Raw genomic sequence first — 22,444 nt, forward strand, 5'->3', positions numbered from 1 at the left:
TATAGCTCCACATTGATCTGGTACTGCTACTCCCTGTATATAGCTCCACATTGATCTGGTACCGGTACTCCCTGTATATAGCTCCACATTGATCTGGTACTGGTACTTCCTGTATATAGCTCCACATTGATCTGGTACTGGTACTTCCTGTATATAGCTCCACATTGATCTGGTACTGCTACTCCCTGTATATAGCTCCACATTGATCTGGTACCGGTACTCCCTGTATATAGCTCCACATTGATCTGGTACTGGTACTTCCTGTATATAGCTCCACATTGATCTGGTACTGGTACTTCCTATATATAGCTCCACATTGATCTGGTACTGATACTTCCTGTATATAGCATCCACATTGATCTGGTACTGATACTTCCTGTATATAGCTCCACATTGATCTGGTACTGCTACTCCCTGTATATAGCTCCACATTGATCTGGTACCGGTACTCCCTGTATATAGCTCCACATTGATCTGGTACTGGTACTTCCTGTATATAGCTCCACATTGATCTGGTACTGGTACTTCCTATATATAGCTCCACATTGATCTGGTACTGATACTTCCTGTATATAGCATCACATTGATCTGGTACTGATACTTCCTGTATATAGCTCCACATTGATCTGGTACTGGTACTTCCAGTATATAACTCCACATTGATCTGCTACTGATACTTCCTGTATATAACTCCACATTGATCTGGTACTGATACTTCCTGTATATAGCTCCATTCTTGTGTATTTTATTCCTCTTGATCTATTGTTTTAATTGTACTAATTTTTCACTCTGCATCATTGGGAAGGGCTAGTAAGTAAGCATTTCACTGTAAAGTCTACACCTGGCCCATGTGACAAGTAATGTGTGCTTCAATATAGACTGCTTTGACTGCTCCCTGGTGGTGACAACAAGCCTGGACTATTCTTGGAGTAGGGTGAAACAGTGAAGTGGCCCCTAGACGCTAATCTTGGGTCAGTTTTGCATTTCCACAAATGGTTGATGTTAGGATTGGGGGAAGGGAAGCTGATCCTAGATCTGTTCCCAGGGGAAACTTCACCGTGGCTCAGTTGGTATAGCATGGTGTTTGCAACGCTAGGGTTGTGGGTTCGATTCCCACGGGGGACCAGTACGGAAAAAAAAATGTATGAAATGTATGCATTCACTACTGTAAATCCCTCTGGGTAAGAGTGTCTGCTAAAATGTAAAATGAGCAGGGGTATAATCATTAGTCCAAAATGTTTTGCGACGAAAACAGCATACTCCAAAAGGAAAACGTTTTGCAATGAAAACCAGTTTCTATTGGACAAATTCAGGTAGGTCCCTCCTCATTTCATTCCTTTTGCTTCCGGTTGGTTCCTAGTGAACACACCCCAGTGAATCTTAATTGTATTTCCTTGATTGCTTTCGTCCACTCTCCTCAGTTGCGTTTGTCTTTAAAAACATAGATATTGCTCTTCAATGCACCTTGGAACCTCTCCTACGATGCATTTTGAGGAGGACAGGAATCAAGGATTAACAATTGTAGATTCTTAGTTTTGAATATGGATATTTTAAGCATGTTGTTTCCCATCCACTAGGCGGAGACAGATCAGAGGCAGTGTTCCAAGTTCTAGGCCAGCAGACGTTCTAGGCAAGCAGACGACAGTAGGGTAACTACATGGGGTACTTCCCAAATTGCACCCTATTCCTTATATAGTCCACTACTTTTACCAAGGTGCACTTTTGTGATGTAGCTTCAGAGGACTATCCAGTCTCTCTCAGTTAATTCCAAGCCAGTCAAAGTTATGTGGTTTAACATTTTCCGTATATATGCTTTCCTACCTAAGTTTTCCTCCCAAAAGAGATGTAGATCTATACCATATTTAAAATATCAATTCTTATCAACACTGCACTGTTGTCAATTTCCCTGAATGAAGATGAAAATGTTTGGGGGAAAAAAACACAACAATGTGATTTACTTGAATAAAACTGTATATTTTACAGATCTTTGCTCACTTTAATTACACAACTGTATGGTAATACATTTTTTTTAATACATTTTTGGTCAGAGAATATTGAATAACTTTGTGTGCAATTACCATGTATTTAGCGATTTATCACAAACAGCAACCAAATAACTCAAAAACGTTCATACACTCTCAACATAAGACATGGCTTGAAGATAAATATATTAGTAAATAAATATTCAGAGAACATATTTCCATTTATGAAATGTGCTGCTATAGAGATACAGAAATATACAGATTGATTTCTAGCCTTTTTTAAACATTTGTAAAATGGTAATGATGGAGAAAATAATTATATTCTTAAAAAAAATTAAAAAAATATTAATTTGTGTACACATTTTCTTTTAATACAATGTTCTTAAGTGCTACAAATAATAAAACAAAACAATTAAATAGTGACTCGGGTAACCCACAATGTTATATTTGTAGTACATACGTATCTTTATGCAAAGGAAAGATTAGATTCTCAATATCTTTCATTGATTAACATTGGGTTAACATATAAATATTGCTATTTCAAAACGATTGCCTCTGAAGACAATGGGTACATTTCATAAAGAAGGCATGAATGAACAACGTTGATATTGTTTGAGAGCATGATGTGTACTGTATGATTTAATAAAATAAAAAAATCTGACATGCTGCTTTTTGTGTAACTCCCCTGTGTAACCCACAGCCACAGTATAAAAGGGATCCCTTGTGAATAACATATATTTTTTCCCTTTGGCCTTTTTTGACACACAACAGCTTTATAAAACCATAGACAGTATATTATAGCTTAAGTGTTGAGGAGGAGGCTAGATGAGTGACTGCAAAAAAACTAAAACTAGAGCTTCTAACGTACAAGTATTGACTAAACCTGATATAAATCCAATCCTTTGAAGATTTCCAAATGTCTTTCTACAAACTCAGAGGAACCCTGTCACTACGTGGACCTTTATTTAGTCAAAAGGTGACACACAGCCCAGGATAGTAAGGATGGCTCAGTGGCCTAAGGCTTGGTGTTGGTCTGGTGCATGTTCTAGAAGGCACTATGTTCTGAACATCGCAGATAGACATGTATTCTATATAGAACAGACTCTCTATTATGTAGAACAGAGAACTGAGTCAACATTCTATCTGCATTGTTCTAGAATATCGCGCCCCATTGAGTATCCCAAGAGAGAACTGTAGTCTAGTTAGTATAGCTTAGCTCAATGAAAGAGCGTGTGACTGTGACGAACTGCCTCCCCTCCAACTAGCAAGGACCCCGCCCCTCCACCCAACCCCCTAAAAAATAAAATAAGTTGATGTTTTGGTATTCTTCCATAACCTTTCATCTGAGTTTGGTGGTTTGTTGACGCTTGTTGTCCAAGCTGTATATGCAACGTTATGTCATAAGAGCAGTAAATTACAATAAACACATACATAAAGTACATATGCATGTACACACAGGTATGTGTGTGATTATAAAGCAAATCAAATGTATCCTCAAACAACACAGTCCAGAGTCCAGATGTGAAAAACAACTTACTAAATCAGAAGAAAAAAAATCTCAAACTGGGCCCTGCTAACACAGTTTGTTTCTCTCCAAATGGGTCTCAGGATCCGGACTGACCCTGTCTGAAACCCATGGTACTGTAAGGGCTGGGCTAGCCTATGTGTTGATCCACTGTTACAACCAACCCAACCACAGTGAACTTCCACCCATATGTTGTAGCCTGATTCTCTATCTATCTGAGCCTGTAGACTCCGCTGGTGAGGCTTGGCCACGAGTCAGAGTGATGTGGGTTGAGCTGGGCTGATGCTGAGCTGCTGATGGCCACAGGAATGAACTGGTTATGTCTGGATACGCCAGGCAGGCAGGCCATCATATAATTTCAGTAGAAATCTACACCATCACCATCTAGGATGATAACATTCAGTTCAGCGAGCGAGGCTTAAAAAAAGCAAGGCAACTGAGGTTTTCTTGACTGACCGACTAGGTACCAAAGAGGCTGTTTGTTTGAGTCCCTGTTTCTGGGCTCCACACCCCCTCATACCCCCAGACCCTTGTCTGTAGCTTTACTGTTTCCAGGTGCATTGTGGGTAATGTAGTTCAGGGGGTGGAACAGGGCCCTGGTCTCTTCTTCCTGGGTGGGGTTTGCTTGACCTCTGAACTGTCCTGAGGTGAAGTACCCTCCCTCACCAGGCTCCACCTGCCCCCCAGTCCCCCCCTCGCCCCCCTGCCCCAAGGTGAGGCTGGCTAGCAGTAGGCTGCTCTGATACAGAGTCTCTGTCCCCAAGCCCAGCTCATAGTCTGTGCCCTGGTGGATTATGGGTATTCTCTGGCTGAGCCCACCACAGCAGGCATCTGAGTCTGCAGCGTGGTGCGCATACTGCACATTCACGGCATAGTCCTCATTATAGCGCCCCCCTGTTGCCCGGTGAACCTTCATCTCCTTGTAGAAGCAATAGGGCAGGCCCTCATAGTTCACCTGCTCCGACGGAGCCAACAGGCGCTCCCCAGGGGGGTAAAAGTTCTGCTCTGCCTCCCTGCAACAGCCACGTCCCGAGGAGGCCATAGGCCCCACCCAGTCTGAGTCCTGCCTCTGATATCCCTGCTGACCTTTGCACTCCATGTTGGGAGGGAGCACCTCGAAACAGCAGCTACATGCCCCTGTTCCCCCCAGGCCATGCTCCCCCCTTGTCTCCTCCCCTGTCTGCCCTCCCTTCCCCATGTCCACTGTGGCTCCCTCTAGAGGCCTGGCTGAGGTAGTGCTAGTGGTGCTGGTGTCCCTGGGTTGGTCCAGTGACGAGCGGCTGCTGTAGCTGTGCTCCAGACTGCAGCTGGAGAGCTGGTCCCCCACACTGAACCCTGAGGTTCCAGGAGGAGGCTGTGGCTGCAGACTGTCGCCATCGTGGCCCCCCGAGGGAGCTGGGGTTAGGGAGTCCTCGGCTGTGGAGGGGCATGCGGTGGAGGCCCCTGCAGACGAGGCCCCTGGCTCCCCTTGCAACCCCCTACAGGGGCTCTTACTGCGGTAGACGTAGGGGTCGTAGTCAGAGCTCAGGGAGCTGCGGAAAGTGGAACAGGAGCCGTATACCCCCTGGTTACTGATCTCTGTACAGTCCAGCATAGAGTCACTGGAGGAACAGTGGCAGTGGCCAGAGCTGCTGCTGCTGTCGCTGCCCGGGCAGTCAGCCAGGTAACCACTGCACACCGAGCGGTGGCCATGGTAACAGCCCAGACCCGAGGCACCGCTCCCTGCCTCAGCAATCCTGGAGCTGGTGGCGGGGGCCATGTGGACCAACGTGGGGTAGAGCAGCCCCCCTTGGAAAGCCATGCTCTGGTGGCCCTTGTGGGGCCCGGCGCTCCCAGTCAGCCCTCCTATGCCTGCTGCCCCCTGGGTCCCTTCACCCTGCTGGGGGAAGGTCAGGCCCTGGAGGTAGTAGTGCTGGTACATGGTCTCGTACTGCGAGTAGCAGGCGGCCCGCGAGAAGCTGCGTCCGTGGAACTTAGGCCTCTTGAAGGCGCCGTGGTGGGGCCCTGGCTGCTGGTACTGGGGGTAGGCGGGGGGGTTGAGGCCAAGGCGCTGGTGCTGCAGCCCACAGTGGTGGGGGTTGAGAGAGTGGTCCAGCTGCAGGGTTGGGTGGGGGTGGTAGCCCCGGAGGAAGGCCCCGGCGTGGGCAGACTGGGGAGGGTACAGGCCCTGTAGGTCTGAGTGCTGGTCCACTGTGAGCACTGTGATGGGGTTACCATGGGGGTCCATGGAGGTGCGGGTGGGGTAGGCAGTCACCTGCCCAGAACGGTGCACCCTGCCAGGGTAGTGGACAGGCAGGACTACCCTCTGCTGCCGGCTGTAGACTGGGTCATTGCAGACAGCGCCGGGGTTCCCCTTCTTTTGCTCTGAGAAGAGAATAGGGGTGTAAGGGAGGGAGAGAGTTTGGTTAACGCACGGAGTCAAAGAAAAGTCTTTCAAAAGTTAGCTTTGTTACAGATTCATGAAAAATGTATTTTACGTTGATTAAATTAATTGATTAGTCTCTTTTAACGTTTTACCGGGTTGCATAGTGTGACAAAAGTGAAATATTTGCAGACTGGAAAATTCCTGTCAGATAGCTACAGGCCTCATGCTGACAACAGCATGTCCCAAATGGAACCCTGTTCCCTATATAGTGCACTACTTTTGACCAGGGCCCATAGGGAACACCAGCTCACCGATGATGTTGTGTCTACAGTGAGGACAGGTGTGGTGCTGTAGGAGCCATGGGTCCACACACTTCTTATGGAACCTGTGGGCACAGGGGATGACCCGCAGCTCCTGTAGATGGGTGGGAGAGGAGGAGGGGAAGCGGAAGAGAGGGGGAGGGGAACAGGGGGAGAAGGTAAAGGGGATGGGGGAAGGGGGGAAGGGGGGAGAGGGGGAAGGGAACCGGAGGAGAGAAGGAGTGAAGGAGAAGGGGAGGGAACCAGTTAAGGTTAGTAAAGGCGTACAACATCTAAGGACATGATTGGTGTTTGATGGGTGAACGGCTAACAGCTATCAGCAGAGCAGCAAGGTTTCTCTTCTTCACATTATTATACATGAACAGCAACACTGAACAACTCCGTCCCCCTCCCTCCCTCCCTCCCTCCCTCCCTTCCTTCCTTCCTTCCTTCCTTCCTTCCTTCCTTCCTTCCTTCCTTCCTTCCTTCCTTCCTTCCTTCCTTCCTTCCTTCCGTTCCTTCCTTCCTTCCTTCCTTCCTTCCTTCCTTCCTTCCTTCCTTCCTTCCTTCCTTCCTTCCTTCCTTCCTTCCTTCCTTCCTTCCTTCCTTCCTTCTCTCCCTCCCTCTCCCCTTCCTCTCTCTCTCCCTCCCTCCTTCTCCGCCCCTCTCCTTCCCCCCTCTCTTTCTCTCTCCGTAAATACTAGGAATAGATTGTCCACCATCTATGCGTTATCCAGACAGAAAAGAAAATAGGCAAAATAACATTTCAATTTAGAGCAATAAAGAAATGGAATAAATTAACTGAGCAAACCAGAAACCTTTCAGTATATGAATTTAAACATTATTTTAAAACGATTTAAATATAATAAATAGAAATGTTGTGCGACTATAGTAGATGAAGAACCAATATTTTTTAGATTTAGTATTTATTGGGTCATTATGTTAGTATATTATGTATGTTTGTAATAGTGTGTTATATGTGAAAATGTGTTCGTATATAAATTGTATTTTAATGTTTAAGGACTCTTGGAAGATTAGTCAAAATGGGGACTAAAAGAGATTCAAATAAAATAAAAAAAAATCTAATCAATCCCTCCCTCCCTCCCTCCCTCCCTCCCTCCCTCCCTCCCTCCCTCCCTCCCTCCCTCCCTCCCTCCCTCCCTCCCTCCCTCCCTCCCTCCGACCTCCCTCTGACCTCCCTCTGACCTCTCTACCTCCCTCCCTCCCTCTAACCTCTCTACCTCCCTCCTTCCCTCTCTCCCTCCAATGATTAGGGTATAGAATACATATTTCTACAGACTTCAGAAACCAAATTCAGCTTCTGACCATGCTTTTTTGTTCCTGAAGCTAACCCCTTTCTGCCCAAAAAAATTCTGAACAGTGTGTGTGTGTTTCTATTCAGTGTTTGTGTGTCTAGTACCTCTCCTTCCATGTACTTCTCCAGACAGATGGCACAGTCGGTGGTGGAGCTACTGCTCAGTGAATCAGACGCTCCGTAGCTGCTCTCACGTTGACCCTTGACCTTGGCCTTGAACTTCCTGGTCTCCATCTTCTCCAGGGCCTGGATGGCCATCCTATTCATAGAACTCTGTAGAGGTGGAGGAGAGAGGAGAGGGGGGGGGACAGAGGGTTAGACTGGGGGTGATACACAGGTATGCAGTCTTGCTGGGGAGGGCAGTGGAGAGGAGGACAGAAGGTTGGTGGCTGGGGAGGGGAGGGGAGAGGAGGACAGAGAGTTGGTGGCTGGGGAGGGGAGGGGAGCAGAGGACAGAGAGTTGGTGGCTGGGGAGGGGAGGGGAGCAGAGGACAGAAGGTTGGTGGCTGGGGAGGGGAGGGGAGAGGAGGACAGAGAGTTGGTGGCTGGGGAGGGGAGGGGAGCAGAGGACAGAGAGTTGGTGGCTGGGGAGGGGAGGGGAGCAGAGGACAGAGAGTTGGTGGCTGGGGAGGGGAGGGGAGCAGAGGACAGAGAGTTGGTGGCTGGGGAGGGGAGGGGAGCAGAGGACAGAGAGTTGGTGGCTGGTGAGGGGAGCAGAGGACAGAGAGTTGGTGGCTGGTGAGGGGAGGGGAGCAGAGGACAGAGAGTTGGTGGCTGGGGAGGGGAGAGGAGCAGAGGACAGAGAGTTGGTGGCTGGGGAGGGGAGCAGAGGACAGAGAGTTGGTGGCTGGGGAGGGGAGGAGAGGACAGAGAGTTGGTGGCTGGGGAGGGGAGCAGAGGACAGAGAGTTGGTGGCTGGGGAGGGGAGGGGAGCAGAGGACAGAGAGTTGGTGGCTGTGGAGGGGAGAGGAGCAGAGGACAGAGAGTTGGTGGCTGGGGAGGGGAGCAGAGGACAGAGAGTTGGTGGCTGGGGAGGGGAGCAGAGGACAGAGAGTTGGTGGCTGGGGAGGGGAGCAGAGGACAGAGAGTTGGTGGCTGGGGAGGGGAACAGAGGACAGAGAGTTGGTGGCTGTGGAGGGGAGGGGAGCAGAGGACAGAGAGTTGGTGGCTGGGGAGGGGAGGGGAGCAGAGGACAGAGAGTTGGTGGCTGGGGAGGGGAGGGGAGCAGAGGTCAGAGAGTTGGTGGCTGGTGAGGGGAGCAGAGGACAGAGAGTTGGTGGCTGGGGAGGGGAGCAGAGGACAGAGAGTTGGTGGCTGGGGAGGGGAGCAGAGGACAGAGAGTTGGTGGCTGGGGAGGGGAGGAGAGGACAGAGAGTTGGTGGCTGGGGAGGGGAGGGGAGCAGAGGACAGAGAGTTGGTGGCTGGTGAGAGGAGCAGAGGACAGAGAGTTGGTGGCTGGGGAGGGGAGAGGACAGAGAGTTGGTGGCTGGTGAGAGGAGCAGAGGACAGAGAGCTGGTTGCTGGGGAGGGGAGGGGAGCAGAGGACAGAGAGTTGGTGGCTGGGGAGGGGAAGGGAGCAGAGGACAGAGAGTTGGTGGCTGGGGAGGGGAGGGGAGGAGAGGACAGAGAGTTGGTGGCTGGGGAGGGGAGGGGAGCAGAGGACAGAGAGTTGGTGGCTGTGGAGGGGAGAGGAGCAGAGGACAGAGAGTTGGTGGCTGGGGAGGGGAGGGGAGCAGAGGACAGAGAGTTGGTGGCTGGGGAGGGGAGCAGAGGACAGAGAGTTGGTGGCTGGGGAGGGGAGCAGAGGACAGAGAGTTGGTTGCTGGGGAGGGGAGGGGAGGGGAGGAGAGGACAGAGAGTTGGTGGCTGGGGAGGGGAGGGGAGGGGAGGAGAGGACAGAGAGTTGGTGGCTGGGGAGGGGAGCAGAGGACAGAGAGTTGGTGGCTGGGGAGGGGAGGGGAGCAGAGGACAGAGAGTTGGTGACTGGGGAGGGGAGAGGAGCAGAGGACAGAGAGTTGGTGGCTGGGGAGGGGAGCAGAGGACAGAGAGTTGGTGGCTGGGGAGGGGAGGGGAGCAGAGGACAGAGCGTTGGTGGCTGGGGAGGGGAGGGGAGCACAGGACAGAGAGTTGGTGGCTGGGGAGGGGAGGTGAGCAGAGGACAGAGAGTTGGTGGCTGGTGAGGGGAGGACGGTTTATAACAATAGCTGTAGTGTAGTTGAAACCATGTATTTGATACCATTCACTTTATCTGGTCCGGGCACAACTATGAGCCTGTCCTCCTACTTAAAGTGGCAGCAGCCTCCACTGATATACAGGTACATGTACAGGTGCACCACTGATATACAGCGTGTCCTTAGCATGCCCGTGTCAACGACTATATATCCACATCATTTTCCTTCTCATGATGCCATCTATTTTGTGAAGTGCACCAGCCAAGCACCCCCACAACTTGATGCTGCCACCCCCGTGCTTCAAGGTTGGGATGGTGTTCTTCGGCTTGCAAACATCCCCTTTTTTCCTCCAAACATAACGATGGTCATTATGGCCAAACAGTTCTATTTTTGTTTCATCAAACCAGAGGACATTTCTCCAAAAAGTACGATCTTTGTCCCCATGTGCAGTTGCAAACCGTAGTCTGGCTTTTTTATGGCGGTTTTGGAGCAGTGGCTTCTTCCTTGCTGAGTGGCCTTTCAGGTTATGTCGATATAGGACTCGTTTTACTTTTGTACTTGTTTCCTCCAGCATCTTCACAAGGTTCTCTGCTGTTGTTCTGGGATTGATTTGCACTTTTCGCACCAGAGTATGTTCATCTCTAGGAGACAGAACACGTCTCCTTCCTGAGCGGTATGACGGCTGCGTGATCCCATGGTGTTTATACTTGCGTACTATTGTTTGTACAGATGAACGTGGTACCTTCAGGCATTTGGAAATTGCTCCCAAGGATGACCCAGACTTGTGGAGGTCTACCATTTTTTTCTGAGGTCTTAGCTGATTTCTTTTGATTTTCCCATGATGTCAAGCAAAGAGGCATTGAGTTCGAGGGTAGGCCTTGAAATACATCCACAGGTACACCTCCAATTGACTCCAAAAAAATTTTGGGGAAAAATTACTTGTGTCATGCACAAAGTAGATGTCCTAACCGACTTGCCAAAACTGTAGTTTGTTAACAAGACATTTGTGGAGTGGCTGAAAAACGAGTTTTAATGACTCCAACCTAAGTGTATGTAAACTTCCGACTTCCATTGTATGTGTGTGTGTCTGCGTGTGTGTGTGTCTGTGTGTCTGTCTGCGTGTGTGTGTGTGTGTGTATGTGTGTGTGTGTGTGTGTGTCCTCACCTGGCTTCTTCTCTGTTTTAGTTTGATCTTGATGAGCAGTACGAGGCAGACTAGAGACACCACTACGAAGAAGGCCAGGAAGATCCCCATGTCAAAGTACTCTGTAGGCTGCTGTAGGGAGAGACTCCATTCAATTAGATATATACAGCCAAAGGAAGAAACCACACACGCATGCACACACACACACTTCTGCTACTTGACTCCTATTCATATTCCTACACAATGTCTATTTATTATTTCCCAATTGCCAGGCACATAAATAACTTCAATTCCTTCAAGTGCCTCCTTGTATTATATTTGTGCCAAAAATGTATCCTCTTTTTTTACAATCACTTTAGCACTAATTTCAGAACCATTTTGTAATTTTTCCAAACTCTAAACTCAAAACAGTCATCACTTGTAACACAGGCAGTCCAATGTTCAAAACATTGCATTGTGCATTCATATCTTTAAAGAAACCTTGCACTTCCAGAATCATTGGTTCAAATAACTCATGTATCATGAAATACCATAGGAACATTCATTTAGATCACCCACACACAAGATACCGATAGTTTCACTGTGTAGTTGTTCGTACAATCATTAAATATTGTAGTACAAAATATGTGATACATGTTTCATTATGGTACTACACGTAAAGACATCACTGTAAAAGGACTAGTAGAGAGAATACTGCAGACACAGTGGAATCATTGAACAAAATATGAAATTTATTGATGAACACAATAAAATCACAACATAGGTTTCTTTGAATCAAAGCAAAAATAATTAGCTACAAAAAATAAAAGAACTACAGTAAAATGTCAACTGCAGTGTTCCTCACCTGGCTTACTGTAAAAAGCAAAACAAAGGATTGATTACTGTACTTCTATATTTCCATCAACCCTGTCTTGTGGATTTGGCCACAGGTTCTCATCCACATCACAATGGATGTTTTCATTAGCCAAACATCTTGGGAAGAATCTTCGGCCATGGCGAATCCAGGCCTGACACTGGTCTGCCGTGATGTCATTGCATGCGTCATCCATGGTCTGGAGAAGGGTGGCTTGTACGCGAGGGCGCCTATCATAAATTTGTGAAAATTTACTCAATCGGGTTAAGGACAGAAGGGTATGGGTGTAAGTACAGGGTGGTAAATTGTGGATGGGCCTGAAACTATGTTTGCACCATTTGGAACCGGACATTATCCCACACAATGACATAGGTCACGCCATCAGCTCTACAGAACTGATTTAGCTCATCAAGGAAGGTTACACGGAGAGCTGCATTATATGATCCAATATGAGGTCTGCTTCCCACCACACCATCTTCTGATATAGTGGTGATGTTGGCCCCACGTTGTCCAGGTACTTAGATGGTTGCCCGCTGGCCAATGAAATTCCGACCTCTCCTCCTTGTCTTGGCCAGGTTGAAGCCTGCCTCATCCAAAAAGAGGAATTTGTGATGTTTTCGTCAGCATCCAGCTCCATCACCCTCTAAAAATACATTTTGGAAAGAGAATTACTGATTACAATGACGTAGAATTTTGGGGGAATTTTTCCCAACAGGCATCTTGAAACTGAACATACCTGAACGTACTCAGTCCTCAGTTGCTTCACTCTGTCTGCATTTCTTTCAAAAGGCACACGGTATAAATGTTTTAGAGACACCTGATGCCTTTTCAGCATGCGTGCAATAGTCGGCAAACTTATGGCTTCCACATTGTTGAACATGTCGTCATTGTCCAATATGTGCTGCCGAATTTCTGTAAGGCGAATGTCATTTGTGGGCCGAAAGAAATTGACCACAGCCCGCTCTTATTGTTCAGTCATAATTTTGCCTCTGCCTTTCCTATTTGGCCTAGTCTCAATTCTGCAGGGACAATTACAGTAAGAACACATTTAGTCACATCACCTACTCTGTGGTACACATTGGCATGCAGTATACAGTCATTTGACAATTGAGAGTAGCCTAAAGTTTAGTGCCAGCTGTAGACTTACCGGTTCTCATTGTGGAAAGTTCTGATGATTGAGGCCACGGTTGATCTTCTGAGGTTTGGTTAAATCGTTGTAGCTGCCTCAGTCATTGTCATGCCATGATTTACGACATGGTGTACAACTATTGCTCAGTTTTCATTGGACACTCTTTGCTGGTGCTGCCGCTGTCTTGGTCCGTGGCCTTGTCCTCTACCACGTTCCTCCACACCTCTCAAACGAGGCCCACGACCACCTTTCAGAAAGAGTGCTTGTCCCGTGCCATTCCCTTGACCCCCACGTCTTCCCCGTCTTCCTCCACCCACTGCTTGACCTCTATTGTGACCTGGATCACCTGCCGGCTCCATGTTATCGCTATGTTGTTGTAGGTGGATACCACTCATTTCACTATATACTCAGACCGTAATGTGAAATCAATCATCAGTAACGAGTTGGCAGTATTGAAAAAGCAATTACAAGGGCCTGCATACATACACTCAACGGCGACTTTATTAGGTACACCTGCGTGTTAACGCAAATAGCCTGCCCCTTCGAACAGCGAATCATGTGGCTGCCTACAACTCAATTTATAGAGTATATAGAGTATAGAGCTCATGTTGTTGTTCGACCAAACATAAGAACGAGCAAGATGTGTAATCTAAGCAACTTTGACCGTGGTATGATTGTTGGTGCCACACATGGTGGTTCCAGCATCTCAGAAACAACTGCCCTCCTGGGATTTTTACGCACTACAGTCTCTAGAGTTTACAGAGAATGGTGCGATAAACAAAACACATTCAGTGAGCGGCATTTCTGTGGGAAAAAACACCTTGTTAATGAGAGAGGTCAGAGGAGAATGTCCAGACTCATTCAAGCTGACATAAACACCACAAATGGTGTGCAGAAGAGTATCTCTTAATGTACAACACCGTGAATAATTCAGGCTGTTGTGGAGGCACTAGATAGGTGTACCTAATAAAGTGGCAGGTGAGTGTACAGTAATGTCAAATGGAAAAGTGGTACATAGAACCATAGAAACAGTGTTTGATAAAGAATGATGATGAAATATTACATCCACAGATAATGTAGTCCAATTGGTTCATGTTCCACGGAAGTACCAGTGACTCGCTCAATACAGAAGTGGTCAGATGACGTGGATGCTACACTACAGGACTGTTTTTCTAGCACAGACTGGAATATGTTCCGGGATTCATCCAATGGCATTGAGGAATACACCACCTCAGTCATCGGCTTCATCAATAAGTGCATTGATGACATCGTCCCCACAGTGACTGTACGTACATATCCCATTCAGAAGCTATGGATTACAGGCAACATCCGCATCGAGCTAAAGGCTAGAGCTGCCGCTTTCAAGGAGCGGGAGACTAATCCGGACGCTTATAAGAAATCCCGCTATGCCCTCAGATGAACCATCAAACAAGCAAAGCGTCAATACAGGATTATGATTGAATCCTACTACACCGGCTCTGACACTTGTCGGATGTGGCAGGGCTTGAAAACTATTACGGACTACAAAGGGAAACCCAGACGGGAGCTGCCCATTGACGTGAGCCTACCAGACGAGCTAAATGCCTTTTATGCTCGCTTCGAAGCAAGCAACACCGAAGCATGCACGAGAGCACCAGCTGTTCTGGATGACTGTGTGATAATGCTCTCGGTAGCCGATGTGGACAAAACCTTTAAACAGGTCAACATTCACAAAGCCACTGGGCTAGACGGATTACCAGGATGTGTATACAAAGCATGTGCGGACCAACTGTCAAGTGTCTTCACTGACATTTTCAACCTCTCCCTGACCGAGTCTGTAATACCTACATGTTTCAAACAGACCACCATAGTCCCTTTGCCCAAGAAAGCGAAGGTAACCCTGCCTAAATGATTACCGCCCCGTGGCACTCACGTCGGTAGCCATGAAGTGCTTTTAAAGGCTGATCATGGCTCACATCAACAGCATCCTACCGGACCCCCGGACACCCTAAACATACCAAGACAGTCGTGAAGAGGGCACGACAAAACCTTTTCCCCCTCAGGAGACTGAAAAGATTTGACATGGGTCCTCAGATCCTCAAAAGGTTCTACAGCTGCACCATCGAGAGCATCCTGACTGGTTGCATCAGCGCCTGGGATGGCAACTGCCCGGCATCTGACCATAAGGCACTACAGAGGGTAGTGCGTATGGCCCAGTACATCACTGGGGTCTAGCTTCCTGCCATCCAGGACCTGTATAATAGGCGGTGTCAGAGGAAAGCCCATAAAATTGTCAGAGACTCCAGTCACCGAAGTTATAGACTGTTTTCTCTGCTACCGCACGGCAAGCGGTACCGGAGCACCAAGTCTAGGACCAAAAGGCTCCTCAACAGCTTCTACCCCCAAGCCATTAGACTGCTGAACAAGTCATAAAAATCGCCACAGGACAGTTTACATTGACCCCCCCCCCCCTTCTTGTACACTGCTGCTACTCGCTGTTTGTTTGTTACCTATGCATAGTCACTTCGCCCCCACCTACATGTACAGATTACCTCAACTAGCCTGTACCCCTCCCTGCACACTGACTCGGGACCAGTGCCTCCTGTATATAGCCTCGTTATTGTTATTCTTATTGTGTTACTTTTTATTATTACTTTTTATTTTAGCCTGCTTGGTAAATATTTTCTTCTTCTTGAACGGCACTGTTGGTTAAGGGCTTGTAAAGTAAGCATTTCACGGTAAAGTCTACAATTGTTGTATTTGGCGCATGTGGCAAATAAAGTTTGATTTGATTTTGATTGGTGTCAATGGATCTCGTTATCCTGAAACTTTCATGATCTAAACATGGAATATTGTTTGTCAGTTTCCATAAAACTATGCATTAAGAGTAATGCAACAGTTACTTATCATTTTGAGCAGTTGTATTAATTGATAGTTAGATCATTGTAATGAAATGAATAGACAGTCATCTCAGATGTAATGTGTGAATTGCATTTTGAAATGGTAATACTTTGACGTTAAGTTGTGTCATTTTGAACAGGTGTTTTTAGTTCAATGAACAAATGATCTTATCTTTATGTGTATTGTATCCAAGCAATTGGAAAAAGTGTTAGAGTTTTGAAAATTGTGCATTTTGATCATTGGTTGTGAGTTTTGTGTCTAGAGTTTTGAAAAATGACATCAAGGTTCTGAAATGAGTGCCAAAGTGATTGTAAAAAACTGTAATGACTTGACTATTGTTGCTGCATTCAAGAGGTTAACCTGTTCACTGTTATTTTATTACATCTCTTGAGACGCACCAGACAAACAAACAAAACAAACAAACAATAATAATAATAATAATATTAATAATAAGGTAACTACTGTCTAATAATAATGACAACAATGAAATAATAAAAAACGTACTTTAACAGCATAAGAATGATTTGTACAACTACTAATATGCCTACAACTGATAAAAACGAATGTCTTCACTATTGTTCTACAATATTGAAAATAGTACAAAATAAAATATATATTTTTTTTTAATGAGTAGGTGTGTGCAAACTTTTTACTGGTACTGAAACTAATACAACTAAGTACCTATAATATACACTGAGTGTACAAACATTAAGAACACCTGCTCTTTCCATGACAGACTGACCAGGGGAATCCAGGGGAAAGTTATGATCCCTTATTGATGTCACTTGTTAAATCCACTTCAATCAGTGTAGATGAAGGGGAGGAGACAGGTTAAAGAAGGATTTTTAAGCCTTGAGACAATTGAGACATGGATTGTGTATGTGTGCCATTCAGAGGGTGAATGGGCAAGACAAAAGATTTAAGTGCCTTTGAACAGGATATGGTAGTAGGTGCCAGACACACCGGTTTGAGTGTGTCAAGAACTGCAACGCTGCTGGGTTTTTGACACTCAACAGTTTCCCATGTGTATCAACAACCATCACTCCTGAGTTCCAATGGCACGTTGTGTTAGCGAATCCAAGTTTATCATTTTAAAAGGATCATTTATCATTAGAAAAACCCTTTTGCAATTATGTTAGTTGTACATAATGGCAGCTTCATTAAATAGTACCCGCAAATTGTAACCGCAAAACACCAGTCTCAACGTCAACAGTGAAGAGGCGACTCCGGGATGCTGGCCTTCTAGGCAAAGTTGCAAAGAAAAAGCCATATCTCAGACTGGCCAATAAAAATAAAAGATTAAGATGTGAAAAAGAACACAGACACTGTACAGAGGAACTCTGCTTAGAAGGCCAGCATCCCGGAGTCGCCTATTCACTGTTGACGTTGAGACTGATGTTTTGCAGGTACTATTTAATGAAGCTGCCAGTTGAGGATTTGTAAGGCGTCTGTTTCTCAAACTAGACACTCCAACGTACTTGTCTTCTTGCTCAGTTGTGCACCGGGGCCTCCCACTGCTCTTTCTATTCTGGTTAGAGACAGTTTGCGCTGTTCTGTGAAGGAAGTAGTACACAGCGCTGTACGAGATCATCAGTTTCTTGGCAATTTATTGCATGGAATAACCTTCATTTCTCAGAACAAGAATAGACTGACAAGTTTCAGAAGAAAGTACTTTGTATCTGCCCATTTTGAGCCTGTAATCAAACCCACAAATGCTGAAGCTCCAGATACTCAACTAGTCTAAAGAAGGCCAGTTTTATTGCCTCTTTAAATCAGCACAACAGTTTTAAGCTGTGCTAACATAATTGCAAAAGGGTTTTCTAATGATCAATTAGCTTTATAAAATGATAAACTTGGATTAGCTAACACAACGTGCCATTGGAACACAGGAGTGATGGTTGCTGATAATGGGCCTCTGTACGCCTATGTAGATATTCTATTAAAAATCAGCTACAATAGTCATTTACAACATTAACAATGTCTACACTGTATTTCTAATCAATTAGATGTTATTTTAATGGGGGAAAAATTGCTTTTCTTTAAAAAATAGGGACATTTCTAAGTGACCCCAAACTTTTGAACGGTAGTGTATATACTGTACATGTGCACCTCACTCAGGTTTCAACTCAGGTTGCATGGCCTTAACTTTTGTATGGAATACTATGAGATAAGAGCGCGTGTAACAGTATATAAAGTATGCTAATGTACTGGTGTGAAGGCATTTGGCAGTGGTGTAAAGTACTTCAGTAAAAATACTTTAAAGTACTACTTAAGTATTTTTTGGGATATCTGTACATTACTTGACCATTTATATTTTTGACTACTTTTACTTCACTACATTCCGAAAGAAAATAATGTACTTTTTACTCTATACATTTTCCCTGACACCCAAAAGTACTCATTACATTTTGACAGGAAAAGTGTCCTATTCACACACTTATCAAGAGAACACCCCTGGTCATCACTACTGCCTCTGATCTGGCAGACTCACTAAACACAAATGCTTATGAATTATGTCTGAGTGTTGGAGTGTGCCCCTGGCTGTCCATCAATAAAAATGAAATAAAAAAATTGAGCCGTCTGGTTTAATATAAGGAATTTGAAATGATTTATACTTTTACTTGTGATACTTAAGTACATTTTAGCAATTCCATTTACTTTTGACACTCAAGTATTTTTTTAAACCAAGTACTTTTAGACTTTTACTTAAGTAATATTTTACTGGGTGACTTTTACTTTTACTTGAATCATTTTCTATGAAGGTATCTTTACATTTAGTCAAGTATGACAATTTAGTATTTTTCCCACCACTGGATGTGGCTGGGGTTTAAAGCATTTCTTTCACATGACCCATCAATTTAGACAAGTGTGTCTGGGTAAGCGTCCTCTAATATTTATAAAATATTTTTATCTGGACACTTTCTGTTTACCTGTATTTTTTTCCTTATTGTAGGCTACTACTTCTAACACTTGTAGTCTTCATCTTTACTACACTACTCACTGTTTAGCACATGACTTCACATGTGAATCCTTAAAGAGATGGGTGGGACTGGCTTAAGAGGGTGTGAACAATGCTGAGTGAGTGTAGACAAAGGAGAGTCTAAAGTACCATAATTTCCGGACTATTAAGCGCACCTGAATATAAGCCGCACCCACTGAATTAAAAAAAATAAAATATTTTGAACATAAATAAGCCGCACATGTCTATAAGCCGCAGGTGCCTACCGGTACATTGAAACAAATGAACTTTACACAGGCTTTAACGAAACACGTCTTGTAACAAAAATAAATAGGCTTTAATGAAACACGGCTTGTAACAAAAAATAAAAAATTAGCAGTAAGCTTTAGTTGTCTTTTCCTCACGCTGCTGTTTCCAACGTCTTATCATCGACTCATTAAGACCAAGCTCCCTTGCAGCAGCTCTATTTCCTTTTCCAACAGCCAGATCAAATCGCCTTCAACTTGAAAGCTGCATCATATGCATTTCTCCGTGTCTTTGCCATGATGAGGGTGACAAAATGACTACCGTAATCAGAATGATGGGAAGTTTGAGAGCGCTCGATTTAATCTAAACAGTAAACAAAAAAGTTGTTTGACCTTAATCCGTTCGGCAATTTCATTGGTCTAATGAAAGCTTCATGCCACCAAAAAACTGAGCACGTCACAGAATGTGTTTTTTTGGAAAAAAAAAAATTGAAAGCGGGAAAAATCCATATATTAGCCGCGTCATTGTTTAAGCCGCGGGGTTCAAAGCCTGGGAAAAAAGTTACGGCTTATAGTCCGGAATTTCCGGTAGGTACCAAATTATTCAAAGGGACTTTTCTCAAAAGTGAGTTTACAAGTTTATTAGCTTTCAAAGCAGAATTACTTCCCCTTGTTCCTCAGAAATGCAGTGTATGATATACCATTTGGTAGCTCTTGAGTCTCTACTTTTTACCAATATAAAAAACCCAATTTCAAATTTGCTACATAAGACCGATTTGAGCCGGTCAGTCACAAATTAGAAAAACAATTAACTATAAGCTTTGGTTAGTATAGAGATCTAATAATTGTTTTCTTGTATCCATTAGAAAGACCATAGTAACCTAACTGCTGCTTCCTAACCTAGACTAAGGTGATGTCATCTATCAAAACAAAACCAAGACCTTACTTTGCAAATTAGATCATTCATGACAATCTTCACAGATTCATTTTCGGATGACATTATAAGACACATTGCACAATGTATGAATCAGTAAATTGTCTGTCACTCCCAAACAGCAGACAACCGCATTGGTACCAATTCCTTTTTAAATGTATCAACTTAAACATCCCTGTATATATTAAAATGTCTCAAACAGTTAAATTGATTCCCATGTAAAACACCCACAACATTTTTGGGGGATACATATGCTCAAATTGTGAGAGAAAGTAATCAATGAAAGAATCAATAAAAACATTTTTAAAATGTCTTAAAATAATCAATTTGGGTGGTGCTTTAGGTATGCTAATGTTCCAAACACATGACGGAATGATCACTGAAAAAGTCTGGAATGATGGAATGATATCTGAAAGAGTCTGGAATGATGGAATTACCACTGAAACAGTCTGGAATGATTACTGAAACAGTCTGGAATTATGGAATTACCACTAAAAAAGTCAGGATTGGCCACTGAAACAGTCTGGAATTATGGAATTACCACTGAAACAGTCTGGAATGATGGTATTACCAATGAAACAATGGAATGATCACTAAAACAGTCTGCAATGACAGAAAGACCACTGAAACAGTCTGGAATAATAGAAATACCACTGAAACAATGGAATGATCACTGAAACAGTCTGCAATGTCAGAATTACATAATGACCACTGAAACAGTCTAGAATGGTGGAATGACCACTGAAACAGTCTGGAATGATGGAATTACCACCGACACAGTCTGGAATGATCACTGAAACAGTCTGGAATGATATAATGATCACTGAAAAAGTCTGGAATAATGGAATGACCACTGAAGCAGTCTGGAATGATGGAATGACACCTGAAACAGACCGAAATGACGGAATGACCACTGAAATAGTCTGGAATGATCACTGTAACAGTCTGGAATGATGGAATTACCACTGACACAGTCTGGAATGATGGAATTCCCTTTGAAACAGTCTGGATTGATATAATGACCACTGAAACAGTCTGTAATAATGGAATGACCACTGAAGCAGTCTGGAATGAAATAATGTCCACTGAAACAGTCTGGAATGATGGAATTACCACCGAAACATTGGAATGATCACTGAAACAGTCTGCAATGTCAGAATGACCACTGAAATAGTCTGGAATGACCATTGAAACATTCTGGAATGACGGAATTACCACTAAAACAGTCCGGAATGATTACTTAAACAGTCTGGAATGATGGAATTACCACTGAAACAATCTGGAATTATCACTGAAACAGTCTGGAATAATGGAATGACCACTGAAGCAGTCTGGACTGATATAATGACCACTGAAATAGTCTGGAATGATCACTGTTACAGTCTGGAATGATCACTGAAACAGTCTGGAATGATATAATGATCACTGAAAAAGTCTGGAATAATGGAATGACCACTGAAGCAGTCTGGAATGATGGAATGACACCTGAAACAGACCGAAATGACGGAATGACCACTGAAATAGTCTGGAATGATCACTGTAACAGTCTGGAATGATGGAATTACCACAGAAACATAATGGAATTATCTCTGAAACAGTCTGGAATGATGGAATGGTCACTGAAACAGTCTGCAATAACAGAATGACCAATGAAACAGTCTGGAATGATATAATGACCACTGAAACAGTCTGGAATAATGAAATGACCACTAAAGCAGTCTGGAATGATATAATGACCACTGAAACAGTCTGGAATGATCACTGAAACAGTCTGGAATGACGGAATTACCACTGAAACAGTCTGGAATGATGGAATGACACCTGAAACAGACCGGAATGATGGAATGACCAATGAAACAGTATGGAATTAACTTTTTAAGGTATAGGGGGCAGTATTTTCATTTTCGGATGAAAAGCGTGCCCAAAGTAAACTGCCTAACACTCGGGCCCAGAGTCAAAGATTTGCATATTATTAGTAAATTTGGATAGAAAACACTCTGAAGTTTCTAAAACTGTTTGAATGATGTCTGTGAGTATAACAGAACTCATATGGCAGGCAAAAACCTGAGAAAAATCCAACCAGGAAGTGGGACATTTGATAATTGTAGTTCTTCTTTTGAATCCCTATCGAAACTACAGTGTCTGTGGGGTCACGTTGCACTTCCTAAGGCTTCCATTGGCTGTCAACAGCCTTTAGAAACGTGTTTCATCCTTCTCCTGTTACTGGGCGCCCCTCCTTCTTTTTCTTCTTGAATGAATACGCTAATGTCCGGTTGGAATATTATCGGCGTTTTATGTTAAAAAGACCCTAAGGATTGATTGTAAACAATGTTTGACATGTTTCTACGAAATGTAATGGAACTATTTGGCTTTTCGTGTCTGGATTTACGCTCGCGCGTTATGCCTTTGGATAGTGATCTGAACGCACAAACAAAACGGAGGTATTTGGACATAAATATGGAGTATTTCGAACAAAAATAACATTTCTTGTGGAAGTAGGAGTCCTGGTAGTGCATTCTGACGAAGATCAGCAAAGGTAAGAGAATATTTATAATACTAATTCTGAGTTTAGTTGACCCCAGAACTTGGCGGGTATCTGTATAGCTTGCTTTGATGGTTGAGTTATGTACTCCGAATATTGAA

General features: G+C 44.5%; 1 protein-coding gene across 2 annotated transcripts in view; it reads right to left on the reverse strand.

The window, feature by feature from the left end:
* Positions 1 to 1,953: 1,953 nt before the first annotated feature.
* The window catches only part of LOC106580211 (E3 ubiquitin-protein ligase znrf3), a 207,693-nt gene continuing 187,202 nt past the window's right edge, over positions 1,954 to 22,444 (reverse strand). Inside the window, exons 5-8 of one of the 2 annotated variants that reach the window (XM_014161036.3) lie at positions 10,823 to 10,930; positions 7,592 to 7,759; positions 6,184 to 6,286; positions 1,954 to 5,871 (exon numbers count right to left, since the gene is read on the reverse strand). In XM_014161036.3, coding sequence (XP_014016511.1) covers positions 4,022 to 5,871; positions 6,184 to 6,286; positions 7,592 to 7,759; positions 10,823 to 10,930 — 2,229 coding nt within the window. In that variant the 3' untranslated portion in view covers positions 1,954 to 4,021. Of the gene's footprint in view, positions 5,872 to 6,183; positions 6,287 to 7,591; positions 7,760 to 10,822; positions 10,934 to 22,444 lie in introns of both variants that reach the window. The other variant, XM_014161035.3, reaches the window with a different exon arrangement.

This window comes from Salmo salar, chromosome 20, assembly GCF_965601325.2.
Source record: "Salmo salar chromosome 20, fSalSal1, whole genome shotgun sequence".
Lineage (NCBI taxonomy): Eukaryota > Metazoa > Chordata > Actinopteri > Salmoniformes > Salmonidae > Salmo > Salmo salar.